This window comes from Ranitomeya imitator, chromosome 7, assembly GCF_032444005.1.
Source record: "Ranitomeya imitator isolate aRanImi1 chromosome 7, aRanImi1.pri, whole genome shotgun sequence".
Classification (NCBI taxonomy): Eukaryota; Metazoa; Chordata; class Amphibia; order Anura; family Dendrobatidae; genus Ranitomeya; species Ranitomeya imitator.
The window spans coordinates 177802380-177819006 of NC_091288.1; the positions used below are offsets into that span (position 1 = coordinate 177802380).

At 45.8% G+C, this 16627-nt stretch overlaps 1 protein-coding gene across 1 annotated transcript in view; it reads right to left on the minus strand.

Moving 5' to 3' along the window:
• Positions 1-16627, minus strand: part of RRN3 (RRN3 homolog, RNA polymerase I transcription factor) — a 54122-nt gene that overhangs the window by 13227 nt on the left and 24268 nt on the right. The window contains exons 6-10 of the mRNA XM_069734114.1: positions 16507-16566; positions 15888-15951; positions 4016-4085; positions 2920-3018; positions 2025-2117 (exon numbers count right to left, since the gene is read on the minus strand). Of these exons, the coding sequence (XP_069590215.1) occupies positions 2025-2117; positions 2920-3018; positions 4016-4085; positions 15888-15951; positions 16507-16566 (386 nt within the window). The remainder of the gene's footprint in view (positions 1-2024; positions 2118-2919; positions 3019-4015; positions 4086-15887; positions 15952-16506; positions 16567-16627) is intronic.

A 16627-nucleotide genomic window follows, 5' to 3' on the forward strand; every position in this document is an offset into this window, starting at 1 on the left:
TCAGGTTAGAGGGCGCTGTGACGTAGTCAGTGCGCGCCTTCTGCTGAGCGTCAGTGCTGGAGACGGAGCCGCACGAGGAGCAGGTAATTATTGAAAGCGCTGGCGTCCTGAGAAGAGAGGTGAGTATGTGATTTTTTTTATTTTTTATGGCAGCACCAGCAGCATTCTAAGGAGCACCTATGGGGCCATAAAGGTGCAGAGCATATATGGCACAGCATTCTAAGGAGCACCTATGGGGCCATAAAGGTGCAGAGCATATATGGGGCACAGCATTATAAGGAGCACCTATGGGGCCATAAAGGTGCAGAGCATATATGGCACAGCATTATAAGGAGCACCTATGGGGCCATAAAGGTGCAGAGCATATATGGCACAGCATTATAAGGAGCACCTATGGGGCCATAAAGGTGCAGAGCATATATGGGGCACAGCATTATAAGGAGCACCTATGGGGCCATAAAGGTGCAGAGCATATATGGGGCACAGCATTATAAGGAGCACCTATGGGGCCATAAAGGTGCAGAGCATATATGGGGCAGCATTCTAAGGAGCACCTATGGGGCCATAAAGGTGCAGAGCATATAAGGGGCACAGCATTCTAAGGAGCACCTATGGGGCCATAAAGGTGCAGAGCATATATGGGGCACAGCATTATAAGGAGCACCTATGGGGCCATAAAGGTGCAGAGCATATATGGGGCACAGCATTATAAGGAGCACCTATGGGGCCATAAAGGTGCAGAGCATATATGGGGCACAGCATTATAAGGAGCACCTATGGGGCCATAAAGGTGCAGAGCATATATGGGGCACAGCATTATAAGGAGCACCTATGGGGCCATAAAGGTGCAGAGCATATATGGGGCACAGCATTCTAAGGAGCATTTATGGGGCCATAATCAAAGGTGCAGAGCATATATGGGGCACAGCATTATAAGGAGCACCTATGGGGCCATAATCAAAGGTGCAGAGCATATAAGGGGCACAGCATTATAAGGAGCACCTATGGGGCCATAAAGGTGCAGAGCATATATGGGGCACAGCATTATAAGGAGCACCTATGGGGCCATAAAGGTGCAGAGCATATATGGGGCACAGCATTATAAGGAGCACCTATGGGGCCATAAAGGTGCAGAGTATATAAGGGGCACAGCATTATAAGGAGCACCTATGGGGCCATAAAGGTGCAGAGCATATATGGGGCACAGCATTATAAGGAGCACCTATGGGGCCATAAAGGTGCAGAGCATATAAGGGGCACAGCATTATAAGGAGCACCTATGGGGCCATAATCAAAGGTGCAGAGCATATATGGCACAGCATTATAAGGAGCATCTATGGGGCCATAATCAACGGTGCAGAGCATTCTATATAGCACAGTTGTATATGGAGCATCTATGGGGCAATAATGAACGGTATGGAGCATCTATTTTTATTTTTGAAATTCACCGGTAAATGCTGCATTTTCTACCCTAGGCTTATACTCGAGTCAATAAGTTTTCCCAGTTTTTTGTGGCAAAATTAGGGGGGTCGGCTTATACTCGGGTCGGCTTATACTCGAGTATATACGGTACTTTACTTAAATGCATGCACTGGAGGCTAAAAATCAGTTTCATTACACATTTTGCACTGTTTGGCTTTTACAGGCTCTTTGTTTTCCTGAATATTATACTTTGATGTGGTCTAAAATCAGCTGAGAGGAGCTAAACAAAAAAAATATAAGACACATAAAAGAGTTAGAATCCCTCCCTATTGGATCCGCAGAAAGAGATCACTGATGGATTCCCAGTTCACCCATACTGCAGGCACCAGTAGACAATGCAACATAAAGGTTATATAGCAGCAAACTGTGCACATTTTTTATGAAACCTAATCATTTTATTTTTATTGATTTATTTTTTACTTTATTTTTAGCCAAAAATGCATTCATTTAAGTAAGAAAAGAAAATGGCCCCAATGGCAGAGATCCCCTTTAATACCTATAATCAGTTTTAGGTCTAGACTTGACTTGCAGAGTAATGTTACCATGTTAAATAGTGCTTCTTCTGTACTCATCTGCTTATTAGCAGTCGATGCATTTTCTTCTGCGTCTTCTATGTCATGGCGAGATGCACTCACCTGAAAAAAATAAATAATCGAGATGTAAAATTATAGAATAAAAAGAATAAAATATCAGTTTTGCAAAATTCTCAAGTTCCCTTCTGTGGATTTCACCCATTGCACTGCACAGATTAAAAACCTTTGTTAAATCCATAGCAATCCTGTGAAATAACAGACCTCTGCGGATTTGGAAAATCCCCAATGTGGGAATGGCAAAGCCCATACTATAAAACCGTCCATAGATCCACCAAATGTGGACATGGCCACTGTGAAGTCTGAACAACCATATTCTCGGTTTAATGGGACGTCTATTAGAGCACCAACATTCACCCTCTCTGACCCCTGTAGATCTTTTTCCAAAATCGTATCCACTTCCCGCTTATTTCTACCTACTGGTCCGATCTCAAAACACCAGAAAAGGCCTAAATATGCCGCTCAGTTAATCACCGATGATTGGCAATGATTGGCTCAGTGGGCATTTCCAGCAAATTGTGGCAGGTCGTGATAGGACCAAGGAGGACTGGGATATGGGAGCTGCAGTGGATTGGTGCGGGTGAGTATCACTTCCTTTATTTTTAGTGTGTTTGAGACCTTTTCGAAAATATTTGTTATCCCCTGGACCACCCCTTTAAAACCACCAAACATCCGCCAAAAGGGGAGATTCTTTTTAATGACACCAACCTAAGAGCTAAACTTATTTGCGATTTTATTTTTGCAATCTTTGGCACTGAAGAATTTGGCAATTAGAAATCCTATATTTTTGGGATGCAACAACTGAAAGCAGAGATCCAACCAATAAATCGAAGCTGTAAATACTTACATCAATTTTAAGCAGCTTTTCAATAATGAGTTGCAAGATTTCCAGTCTGAGCATTGGGAAGTAGACAGTGATCCGCAGAAGGTTGTGGATGTAACACTCCTACACAAAGAAGAAGAGATAAGCGTCATGGCTGCACAATAACACTAGAGAGACAAAATTGCTCGGGTAATATGGCAATGGCTTGTAATGGGGCTGAACAAGAAATAAAGATGCAGCACCTGATACAACCACTGGTGAACCAGCACCATTATAAAAAAAAATGCAGAACTAGTAATTCCCTAATGTATTACCTACAGTACATTAAACAGACCACCATCTTGTTGCACAAAAAAAAAAAAGCTTCTGTTGAATGTTAAGGAGGTTCTCCAAGAATGTAATAAAGTAGCCCCCATCATGTAATTCAAATGGCAGCCCGTCCTAGTTATGTGTCAGGATGGGCCTCAGTCTGAAGAAACCCTGCTCCCGACACCTGTGTCTCAACTGACAGAATGGCTGTATTGTAAGCATGTAAGTGAGCAGAAACTTCCGGTAACATCAGAAGAAACAAATGTTCTCCTCGGCTGACTGAGCACAGAGGACTGACACTTGAGGAAAGAATCCTCTGTGCTCACGGAGTTGAGAAGATTTATTCTCACAAAAATTCCTACGACTGTTATGTATCACGGCTGTTTGACAGCCACAACACATGCAAGGATTGTCTCTGTTAGCCAATCCCTGCATGTGTTGTGGCTGTCGAACACCCTTGAGACGTGCAGCCACCGTGGGGACTAGAACATATTATTCAAGCACTCCGAAGACACTTGGTTAGCACCCGAGCATGCTCAGATAACACCTTATCCCAGCACGTTCGCTCATCACTAATTACTATGTCTTGTTAATAAATCAAAACCTTCCCTTCGCACCCTCTCTGAACTCAGAAAAAAAATCCTACAACATAACTATATGTAAAGTCATACTAAATCTTAGCAATGCAATCAGGAGGCCGGGGGAAACGCTAGACCTTACTCCTATCCTAGGTGTGGTCTCCACCATGAGATCTGTTATTCAAGAATGAAATAAGAATGAAATCATTAAGAATTTAGTGTGAAAATCTCACCATGACTCTGGACGATTTCTTGATATAAGGGAATTTTTCCACAAGAATTGGCATTAGGAAACGCGGAGCTCTGCAGGGGAAAACACGCAAACAGAGTAAGATTCCGTGTACCCCTCTCTGTATCAATAAGGATAGGCATTATATATATATATATATATATATATATATATATATATATATATATATATATATATATATATATATATATACATACACAGTGGGGCAAAAAAGTATTTAGTCAGTCAGCAATAGTGCAAGTTCCACCACTTAAAAAGATGAGAGGCGTCTGTAATTTACATCATAGGTAGACCTCAACTATGGGAGACAAACTGAGAAAAAAAATCCAGAAAATCATATTGTCTGTTTTTTTAACATTTTATTTGCATATTATGGTGGAAAATAAGTATTTGGTCAGAAACAAACAATCAAGATTTCTGGCTCTCACAGACCTGTAACTTCTTCTTTAAGAGTCTCCTCTTTCCTCCACTCATTACCTGTAGTAATGGCACCTGTTTAAACTTGTTATCAGTATAAAAAGACACCTGTGCACACCCTCAAACAGTCTGACTCCAAACTCCACTATGGTGAAGACCAAAGAGCTGTCAAAGGACACCAGAAACAAAATTGTAGCCCTGCACCAGGCTGGGAAGACTGAATCTGCAATAGCCAACCAGCTTGGAGTGAAAAAATCAACAGTGGGAGCAATAATTAGAAAATGGAAGACATACAAGACCACTGATAATCTCCCTCGATCTAGGGCTCCACGCAAAATCCCACCCCGTGGGGTCAGGATGATCACAAGAACGGTGAGCAAAAATCCCAGAACCACGCGGGGGGACCTAGTGAATGAACTGCAGAGAGCTGGGACCAATGTAACAAGGCCTACCATAAGTAACACACTATGCCACCATGGACTCAGATCCTGCAGTGCCAGACGTGTCCCACTGCTTAAGCCAGTACATGTCCGGGCCCGTCTGAAGTTTGCTAGAGAGCATTTGGATGATCCAGAGGAGTTTTGGGAGAATGTCCTATGGTCTGATGAAACCAAACTGGAACTGTTTGGTAGAAACACAACTTGTCGTGTTTGGAGGAAAAAGAATACTGAGTTGCATCCATCAAACACCATACCTACTGTAAAGCATGGTGGTGGAAACATCATGCTTTGGGGCTGTTTCTCTGCAAAGGGGCCAGGACGACTGATCCGGGTACATGAAAGAATGAATGGGGCCATGTATCGTGAGATTTTGAGAGCAAACCTCCTTCCATCAGCAAGGGCATTGAAGATGAAACGTGGCTGGGTCTTTCAACATGACAATGATCCAAAGCACACCGCCAGGGCAACGAAGGAGTGGCTTCGTAAGAAGCATTTCAAGGTCCTGGAGTGGCCTAGCCAGTCTCCAGATCTCAACCCTATAGAAAACCTTTGGAGGGAGTTGAAAGTCCGTGTTGCCAAGCGAAAAGCCAAAAACATCACTGCTCTAGAGGAGATCTGCATAGAGGAATGGGCCAACATACCAACAACAGTGTGTGGCAACCTTGTGAAGACTTACAGAAAACGTTTGACCTCTGTCATTGCCAACAAAGGATATATTACAAAGTATTGAGATGAAATTTTGTTTCTGACCAAATACTTATTTTCCACCATAATATGCAAATAAAATGTTAAAAAAACAGACAATGTGATTTTCTGGATTTTTTTTTCTCAGTTTGTCTCCCATAGTTGAGGTCTGCCTATGATGTAAATTACAGACGCCTCTCATCTTTTTAAGTGGTGGAACTTGCACTATTGCTGACTGACTAAATACTTTTTTGCCCCACTGTATATATGTTTTCGTCTGTACTGTATATATATATGTGTGTGTGTGTGTGTGTGTGTGTGTGTGTGTGTGTGTGTGTGTGTGTGTGTGTGTGTGTATATACATATATATATATATATATATATATATATATATATATATATATATATATATATATATATATATATATATATATATACACACACTATATATATATATATATATATATATATATATATATATATATATATATATATACACACACACACACACATATATACAGTACAGACGAAAAGTTTGGACACACCTTCTCATTTTAAGATTTTTCTGTATTTTCATGACTGAAAATTGTACATTCACACTGAAGGCATCAAAACTGTGAATTAACACGTGGAATTATATACTTAAAAAAGTGTGAAACAACTGAAATTATGTCTTATTTTCTGGGTTCTTCAAAGTAGCCACCTTTTGCTTTGAGGACTGCTTTACACACTCTTGGCATTCTCTTGATGAGCTTCAAGAGGTAGTCACCGGAAATGGACTTCCAACAATCTTGAAGGAGTTCCCAGAGATGCTTAGTACTTGTTGGCCCTTTTGCCTTCACTCTGCGGTCCAGCTCACCCCAAACCATCTCAATTGGGTTCAGGTCTGGTGACTGTGGAGGCCAGGTCATCTGGCGTAGCACCCCATCACTCTCCTTCTTGGTCAAATAGCCCTTACACAGCCTGGACGTGTGTTTAGGGTCATTGTCCTGTTGATAAATAAATGATGGTCCAACTAAACGCAAACCGGATGGAATAGCATGCCGCTGCAAGATGCTGTGGTAGCCATGCTGGTTCAGTATGCCTTCAATTTTGAATAAATCCCCAACAGTGTCACCAGCAAAGCACCCCCACACCATCACACCTCCTCCTCCATGCTTCACGGTGGGAACCAGGCATGTAGAGTCCATCCGTTCACCTTTTCTGCGCCACACAAAGACACGGTGGTTGGAACCAAAGATCTGAAATTTGGACTCATCAGACCAAAGCACAGATTTCCACTGGTCTAATGTCCATTCCTTTTGTTCTTTAGCCCAAACAAGTCTCTTCTGCTTGTTGTCTGTCCTTAGCAGTGGTTTCCTAGCAGCTATTTTACCATGAAGGCCTGCTGCACAATGTCTCCTCTTAACAGTTGTTGTAGAGATGTGTCTGCTGCTAGAACTCTGTGTGGCATTGACCTGGTCTCTAATCTGAGCTGCTGTTAACCTGCGATTTCTGAGGCTGGTGACTCGGATAAACTTATCCTCAGAAGCAGAGGTGACTCTTGGTCTTCCTTTCCTGGGGCGGTCCTCATGTAAGCCAGTTTCTTTGTAGCGCTTGATTGTTTTTGCAACTGCACTTGGGGACACTTTCAAAGTTTGCCCAATTTTTCGGACTGACTGACCTTCATTTCTTAAAGTAATGATGGCCACTCATTTTTCTTTACTTAGCTGCTTTTTCTTTCTCGCTTCATTGGGGGACACAGGTAACCAAGGGTGTATACTGCTGTCTCTAGGAGGTTGACACTATGCAAATAAGGAAACGTTAACTCCTCATAGGCAGTATACACCCTCCGATAGGCATAATTCAACCCAGTTTTTGCTTAGTGTCTGTAGGAGGCAGACCTGGATCTAACCACCAGATCTGCATTATTTTCTTTTACAGGGTTTTTGTGTTTTTATTAATCATTTCCCTTTCTCTTTCAGATTCACTTCTTCGGGTAACAGGGTGCAGCTTCTCACTCTGTTTTTCCCACATTTAAGCGACCGAGTGAGCATTGTGGTACTCCCCACATCGCCCACTCTCGGACCCGCTGGCAGGACTTCGTCTCCTGTCACCCTTATGGGTGTTTCAGGGTGACTTACTGGTGGCCAGTCCTCGCCTTTTCCCGCCTCACCCCTCTCCTCTGAGAGGGCTGAGAGGAAGACGGTGGTCACCTGTGGTGGCCTCCCCTCTTCTCGTAAGGGGTTGACGCCGTCTTCTGCACCGTCCGGAGACGGTGCGGGAAGTAGGATCTAATTCCCAGGACCCTCTTCTTCTCCGAGGGATTCTGACGCGATCCTCATACACCAAGGAGCCGGACTCAAGCAAGGTAGAAATGGGACAGGAGCCCACTTTTCCCCCCTCTCATCCTCCCTATGGCAGCGCTCACCGGTCTTAATTTTCACATTTTGCGCACTTTTTCTTCTAATCGCGAGGTTCCCAGCATCTTGCAGCCTTTCTCTATTCCCCGTTAGGCCACGCCCCTTGCCGGTATAGTCCTATCATCGCCGCACTTTCAGTTTCTCCAGCGCCGGACACGCCCCCTCTGCTATGCGCTGCCTTGGATCTCCATTCTGACATGAGCCCTCGGCGTGTCGGGCTATCAGGACGCCGGTTCCTTTTTCCTGTGTACGCCCCTCTTTCTGCGCGCCTGAAGACAGCTTTACCCGCCCACCGATTGCTCCAGCGCGTCACGTGGACAGAGAGAACTTCGCCCATCTTGGCACCGGGCTCCCGCAGCTTCTTCAGGATTCGGAGGGGGACACAGTACCTGAGCTGCCTCTGCAATCGCTGGGTGTCTGGCAGGCTCTGCACTCCCTGGCCTCCTTCCTCGGCTTTACTCCCTTCAACAGCATCGCCTTTATAGCGTTCTGCTACAGCCCTCACTTCAGCAGTATCGCATTTATAGTGTTCTGCTGCAGTCCTCATTCAGTCTCTATCTATGCCCAACCCCACACAGGCCTCCGGCTACAACCCCACGGTGACCCATTACGCTTGTGCTCGCTGTAAGAGAAAGTGGGCTTCAGGCCAGCCGTCGCCTTTCTGTCTGTCCTGCAGTCCTTCCACCATCTAGAATACCTTCACTATCTAGAATACCCTTCTCCACCCGTTCCCCTTCCTCTGGGGCAGAAGTCGGGTCGGATGTATTTTCGCACTCAGTCTGATTCAGATGCAGATCAGACCTCTGGCACATAGGACATGGTAGATAGCCTTATTTCGGCTATTATTCAAACCCTTTTACTTAAGGAAGAGGATTCTACCTCCCAGGAGGACTCAGTTTCATTCAAATGGGTGAAATGGCCCTCTAGAGTTTTTCCCAATCACAAAGAGTTTGAGAATACTACCTCTAGACACTGTGAACAATCCGGGAAACGTTTTCCAGGAAGAAAGCGCCTGGATATTTTGTATCCCTTTAATCCAGACCTAGTCAGCAAATGGTCTGATTCCCCTAAGGTAGACCCCCTGTCTCTCGTCTATCTTCGCAGACAGTTCTGTCTATCCCTCATGCAGAATCTCTTACGGATGCTGAGGACAGGCAAATTGAGGCTTTAACCAAATCAGCCTTTGAGGCGTCCGGCGCCTCCCTCTGCCCGAATATCACCTCCTCTTGGGTGGCGAAAGGTGTGTCTGCCTGGGCCAAGATACTTCGCAGGGGCATTGTTGCTTCGGCTCCATCGGAGGAACTAGCCGATTTAGCGGACCAGACTGCACACGCAGGGAAATGTCTGTTAAATGCCTCCTTGTATGTGGCTGCTTGTTCCGCAAGAGCAAACAGCAACATCATTGCCATTCGCCGTGTCCTTTGGCTGAAGGCGTGGAACGCAGACCCCGCTTTTAAAAAGTCTCTCACTGGCCTTCCGTTCCAGGGCTCAAGGCTCTTTGGCACTAAGCTAGACCAGATCATCTCTGACGCTACAGGGGGAAAAAGCACCTCTCTCCCTCAATCCAAGCCTAAGCGTCCCTTTAAATCGAAGGGGACCCCAGTCCTTTCGTTCCTTCGGCCCTTCTCCTCAGGAGGTTCCTCCCAGCAGGAGCGTTCTTCCGCTCAGGGGGAACGGAGAAAACCTTCCTTCAGGCCTACCCCTCACTGGAGTGCTAAGAGCCGCTCCTCTAAACCTTCCGGATCTCGCGGCCACAGATTCTCTTCAAAATGACGGGTCACCCCCACCTGGAAATCTTTCCAGGGTGGGAGGCAGGCTTCTTCTATTCACGGAGGCTTGGTTATCGGTAGTCAACGACGCCTGGGTCAGAGAGATCGTCACATCAGGCTACAAAATAGAATTACCTTCACCCCCAGGAAGAAGTTTCTTCCTCTCCCGTCCACCCAAGTAGCCTTCCCATGCCCCAGGGCTCCTTCATGCCGTCAATACCCTCCTCACCTCAGGAGTGATTGTTCCTGTTCTTCACCGCGAGCGGTTTTCGGATTTTTACTCAAATCTGTTTGTGGTTCCGAAAAAAGACAGATCACTCCACCCGATTTTGGATCTCTAACAGTTGAACCGCCATCTTCGGATTCGACACTTCAAGATGGAGTCTCTGCGCTCGGTGATCGCTTCCATGGAACCGGGGGAATATCTGTGCTCTGTGGACATTCAGGATGCGTACCTGAATATTCCTATTTGTCAGCAGCATCAAAGGTTCCTTCGTTTCGCGATCCAGGAGCAACATTACCAATTTACAGCTCTCCCGCTCAGCCTGGCGTCTGCCCCCAGGGTCTTCACGAAAGTAATGGCAGCAGTCATGGCCATCCTTCGTTCAAAAGGTATCCTCATAATCCCCTATCTCGACGACCTTCTGGTCAAGGGTCCGTCTCGCTGGGACTGCGTTCAGAGTCTCCAGATCACTCTGGACACGCAGATCCGCCTCGGTTGGATAATCAACAAGCACAAGTCAACCTTGGTTACGACTCAACGCCTCGAGTTACTGGGCATGGAATTCAACACCATCCAAGCTCGGGTCATCCTCCCGAAAGAGAAGTTCTTCTCTCTCCGACAGGGCATCAAAGCCCTAAAGCGCCCTATTCCTCTGCCTCTACGGCTCTGCATGAGCTTTCTAGGGAAGATGGTCGCTTCCATGCAAGCAGTACCTTATGCTCAATTCCACTCTCGCCCTCTCCAGCTGGCTCTCCTGTCTGCCTGGACAAGAGCCCACTTTCTCTAGGTCGCCCAATTCGCCTTCCTCTCAATGTGGGACAGTCTCTCACTTGGTGGACACTTTCCACCTCCATTCTACGCGGGAGGTCATTTCTCTTCCTCCAGTGGCAGATCGTCACCACCGACGCCAGTCTTCAGGGGTGGGGTGCGGTCTTTTTCCATCACACAGCCCACGGTCTCTGGAAGGTTCAAGAGACCCTTCTCCCCATCAATCTCTTGGAGATCAGGGCCATCTTCCTTGCCCTCCTCCGCTGGCAGCCCCTCCTCGCGGGAAATCCGGTCCGCATTCAGTCAGACAACGCCACGACCTTGGCTTACATAAACCACCAGGGAGGGACTCGCAGCAGCAGATCATGACGGAGGTGTCAAATATTCTACGGTGGGCAGAGAACCACGTTCCCGCCATCTCAGCTGTCCACAGGGGTGAATAATTGGGAAGCAGACTTCCTCACCAGTCAGGGCCTCGCATCAGGCGAGTGATATCTCCATCCCACCGTCTTCAACCAAATATGTCAGAGATGGGGAGTTCCGGACGTCGACCTTATGGCCTCCCGAACGAATCACAAGGTTCCCCAGTATGTAGCCAGGTGTCAGGACCCGATGGACGTCGGTTGTGACGCCCTGGTGATCCTGTGGGCCCAGTTCCACATGCCCCGTTTCCTCCTCTTCCCTTGATCCCATGGGTTGTAAAAAAGATAAAGGCAGAGAGGGTCCCCGTTCTCTTAACAGCTCCAGATTGGCCTCGCAGGGCCTGGTATGCGGAGCTAGTGAACATGCTGTCGGATGTCCCCTGGAGACTCCCAGTCCATCCGGATCTTTTATCGCAGGGGCCCCTCTTTCACCCGAATTCTCGGTCTCTGAATTTAATGGTATGGCCGTTGAGGCCGCGGTCCTAAGAGACGCCGGTTTTTCACACAGCCTCATACAGACCATGATAAAAGCTAGGAAACCGACTTCTTCTCGCTTCTATCATAGATGTTGGAAGGCCTTTTTCCGATGATACGACGACAGCAGCTTGTTCCCTATGGTTTTTTCCCTTCCTTCAGTCCTTGGCTTCCTTCAGGCGGGTCTCGATTCGGGCCTTTCTTTGAGGACTTTAAAGGGCCAGGTTTCCGCCCTGTCCATCCTTTTCCAAAGGTACCTAGCTTCCCTTCCCCAAGTCAGGACCTTCCTCCAAGGTGTTGCCCACATAGCACCTCCTTATCATTCCCCGGTTGAGCCATGGGATCTAAACCTCGTTCTCGGCGCCCTCCAATGCACGTCTTTTGAAACAATCCAGGACATTTCCTTTTCTCTCCTCTCTTGGAAGGTGACCTTCCTGGTCGCCATCACCTCTATTAGGAGGGTATCCAAGTCGGCAGCATTATCCTGCCGTTCTCCTTTCCTGATTTTGCACCAGGACAAAGTAGTCCTGTGGCCTGTTCCTTCCCTTCTACCAAAGGTAGCTTAGGCTTTTCACATCAACGAGGACATCGTCCTTCCTTCCTTATGCCCTTCCCCGGTCCATCCCTTGGAGAAATCTCTCCACAAGCTGGATTTGTTCAGTGCTATCCGAGTCTATCTTACCAGAACTGCTTCTTTTCACCAGTCCGATCCTCTGTTTGTTGTCTCTGAAGGTTGTCGAAAAGGGCTCCCTGCTTCTAAATCCACTATTGTTCGGCAGTTCTGGAGGCATACCGCGTTCAGGGTAAACAGCCTCCTCCGGGGATGACGGCTCACTCTACCCGGGCTGTGGGAGCTTCTTGGGCTGTTCCTCACCAGGCTTCGACTTTGCAGGTTTGCAAAGCTGCAACCTGGTCGTCCCTTCACACCTTCATAAGGTTCTACAAGGTGCACACTCAGGTTTCTACAGATGTAAGCCTGGGTAGGAAGATACTGCAGGTGGCTGTTTCCCACAGGTCGACCTAAGTCTTTTTCCTCTGACTATTTTTCCCACCCTTGGGACTGCTTTTGGACGTCCCATAGTTACCTTTGTCCCCCAATGAAGCAAGAAAGAAAGAGGGATTTTTGGTTCTTAATGTAAATTCTCTTTCTTGGAGCCTTCATTGGGGGACACAGCACCCTCCCTTTATTTTGTACCGTGTTGGCCAACGTGCCACTGTTTTAGGTTGGTACATAGGTTGAGGTCTTTATACTTACTCCTACGACTGCTTTAGCACCAACTAAGTTGAATTGAATTGAGTTGAATTGTGCCTATCGGAGGGTGTATACTGTCGAGGAGGAGTTAACGTTTCTTTATTGCATAGTGTCAGCCTCCTAGCGACAGCAGCATACACCCATGTTTACCTGTGTCCCCCAATGAAGGCTCCAAGAAAGAGATTTTACGGTAAGAACCAAAAATCCCTCTTTTCTTGCCATAATACAAATTATAACAGTCTATTCAGTAGGACTATCAGCTGTGGGTCCACCAGACTTCTGCACAACACAACTGATGGTCCCAACCCCATTTATAAGGCAATAAATCCCACTTATTAAACCTGACAGGGCACACCTGTGAAGTGAAAACCATTCCTGGTGACTACCTCTTGAAGCTCATCAAGAGAATGCCAAGAGTGTGCAAAGCAGTCATCAAAGCAAAAGGTGGCTACGTTGAAGAACCTAGAATATAAGACATATTTTCAGTTGTTTCACACTTTTTTTGTTAGGTATATACAGTGCCTACAAGTAGTATTCAACCCCCTGCAGATTTAGCTGGATTACACATTTGGAATTAACTTGGCATTGTGACATTTGGACTGTAGATCAGCCTGGAAGTGTGAAATGCACTGCAGCAAAAAAGAATGTTATTTCTTTGTTTATTTTTTTTTTTAAATTGTGAAAAGTCTTTTCAGAGGGTCATTTATTATTCAACCCCTCAACCCACCAGAATTCTGTTTGGTTCCCCTAAAGTATTAAGAAGTAGTTCAGGCACAAAGAACAATGAGCTTCACATGTTTGGATTAATTATCTCTTTTTCCAGCCTTTTCTGACTATTTAAGACCCTCCCCAAACTTGTGAACAGCACTCATACATGGTCAACATGGGAAAGACAAAGGAGCATTCCAAGGCCATCAGAGACAAGATCGTGGAGGGTCACAAGGCTGGCAAGGGGTACAAAAGCCTTTCCAAGGAGTTGGGCCTACCTGTCTCCACTGTTGGGAGCATCATCCGGAGGTGGAAGGCTTATGGAACTATTGTTAGCCTTCCACGGGCTGGACAGCCTTTGAAAGTTTCCTTCCGTGCCGAGGCCAGGCTTGTCCGAAGAGTCAAGGCTAACCCAAGGACAACAAGGAAGGAGCTCCGGGAAGATCTCATGGCAGTGGGGACATTGGTTTCAGTCAATACCATAAGTAACGTACTCCACTGCAATGGTCTCCGTTCCAGACGAGCCCGTAAGGTACCTTTACTTTCAAAGCGTCATGTCAAGGCTCGTCTACAGTTTGCTCATGATCACTTGGAGGACTCTGAGACTGACTGGTTCAAGGTTCTCTGTTCTGATGAGACCAAGATCGAGATCTTTGGTGCCAACCACACACGTGACGTTTGGAGACTGGATGGCACTGCATACGACCCCAAGAATACCATCCCTACAGTCAAGCATGGTGGTGGCAGCATCACGCTGTGGGGCTGTTTCTCAGCCAAGGGGCCTGGCCATCTGGTCCGCATCCATGGGAAGATGGATAGCACGGCCTACCTGGAGATTTTGGCCAAGAACCTCCGCTCCTCCATCAAGGATCTTAAGATGGGTCGTCATTTCATCTTCCAACAAGACAACGACCCAAAGCACACAGCCAAGAAAACCAAGGCCTGGTTCAAGAGGCAAAAAATCAAGGTGTTGCAGTGGCCTAGTCAGTCTCCTGACCTTAACCCAATTGAAAACTTGTGGAAGGAGCTCAAGATTAAAGTCCACATGAGACACCCAAAGAACCTAGATAACTTGGAGAAGATCTGCATGGAGGAGTGGGCCAAGATAACTCCAGAGACCTGTGCCGGCCTGATCAGGTCTTATAAAAGACTATTAGCTGTAATTGCAAACAAAGGTTATTCCACAAAATATTAAACCTAGGGGTTGAATAATAATTGACCCACACTTTTATGTTTAAAATTTATAAAAATTTAACTGAGCAACAAAACTTTTTGGTTTGTAAGATTTATGCATCTGTTAATAAATCCTGCTCGTTTGAAGTTTGAAGGCTCTAACTTATTTGCATCTTATTAAACCTGCTAAATCTGCAGGGGGTTGAATACTACTTGTAGGCACTGTAATTCCACATGTGTTAATTCATAGTTTTGATGCCTTCATTTTCTAGTGTATAAGACGACTGGGCGTATGAGACGACTCCCAACTTTTCCATGTAAGAGTTTGGGATATACTCGCCGTATAAGACGGGGGTCCTCTTATGACGCTGCGGTCACGCGACCGCGATGTTATTTCCTGCCTTCGCGCAATGCATCCTTGGGAACGGAGGCCACCGCTTGCACCGCTGAGAGGCGGGGGCCGTCGGAGGGTAAGTATATCCATATTTTTAATTTTTTTATTTTTACATGAATATGGATCCCAGAGTCTGGAGGAGAGTCTCCTCTCCTCCAGATCCTGGGAACCATCCAAGCCCGCTCCCTGCACACGCCATTCCCGGCGTATAAGACGACCCCCGACTTTTGAGGCGATTTTCAGGGGTTAAAAAGCTGTCTTAAACGCTGAAAAATACGGTGTGTATATATATATATATATATATATATATATATATATATATATATATATATATATATATATATATATATACATACATATATATACACATATGTATATATACTTTTATCTAAATATTTTATATTTATTTTACTCACTTATGTTGTGCCATTAATTCCACAGCGCTTCACAGACATTATCATCACTGTCCCCACTGGGGCTCACAATCTAGATTCGCTATCAGTATGTCTTTGGCTACCATGCTGTATCCATTAAAGCAATGTACTTGTTGAAGGGAAACTGTCAGCTGATGTTAACCCACGTAATCCGATGTTCCCTATAACCGACCGATCCTTATGTCCCCCGATATAATCTGTTAGGAGCAACCATTGACATGAGCTGATCCCCCTGACTTTATTCTATATTGGGGCCTTTTCACAATGGATGTGGTTTACACTCGAGAATACTCACGAAGGAACGTATCGCGCGATCAACTGCAATGTCCGGTGACAGGTGTTGAATTTAGGAACAATATCTGGAGAAAAAAAATAAAACATGCCAGAGAGTTGAAACTAATGGACCAATTCCAGTTCCTGAATGTTACATGTTTACTTCTGGCTTGGACTGCAAATTTAGTACATTTAAAAAAAAAAAAAACTGGGAGCTATATAGCACAATCAATGCAAACTAGATTTAAAGGGGCATTTACACAGCACGATTATAGTGAACGGATTCTAGGAACGCTCATTTCTCATAACTATGCTGTCTAAAACAGGCTGCCGACCACCTGACAAACTAGCAAAACGCTCTTTCATCTGTTAAAATTATCTTTCAGTTTGCCTTCATCATCATCGTTCTCGGCAGCACATCTTACTGTGTAAACAGGACCTGTGCTTCCGAGAAAAGTGGCAGCATCTGCATACAGAGCAATCTATTGCTGCAGATGAAGAGCGGACCACCGCTGTAATCAGGGTGTTGAATGACAGGCAAGCATGTTGTTGGTCGCTGGTCGTCGAATGCTTTGCATCAATGGAAATGCATCCTAACTCCAGAGTATCACATCACATCACGGTATAAAAATGGTGCTCACCTTCATTTTCATCTTCTGAGTCTGTAATGTGTACATTGCCTTCCCTTATAGTTACATGAGCTGAAAGGAATAAAGAAAAATCTGATTTATTTGGGGGCCAATACTTCTGTCGAAGACCTAC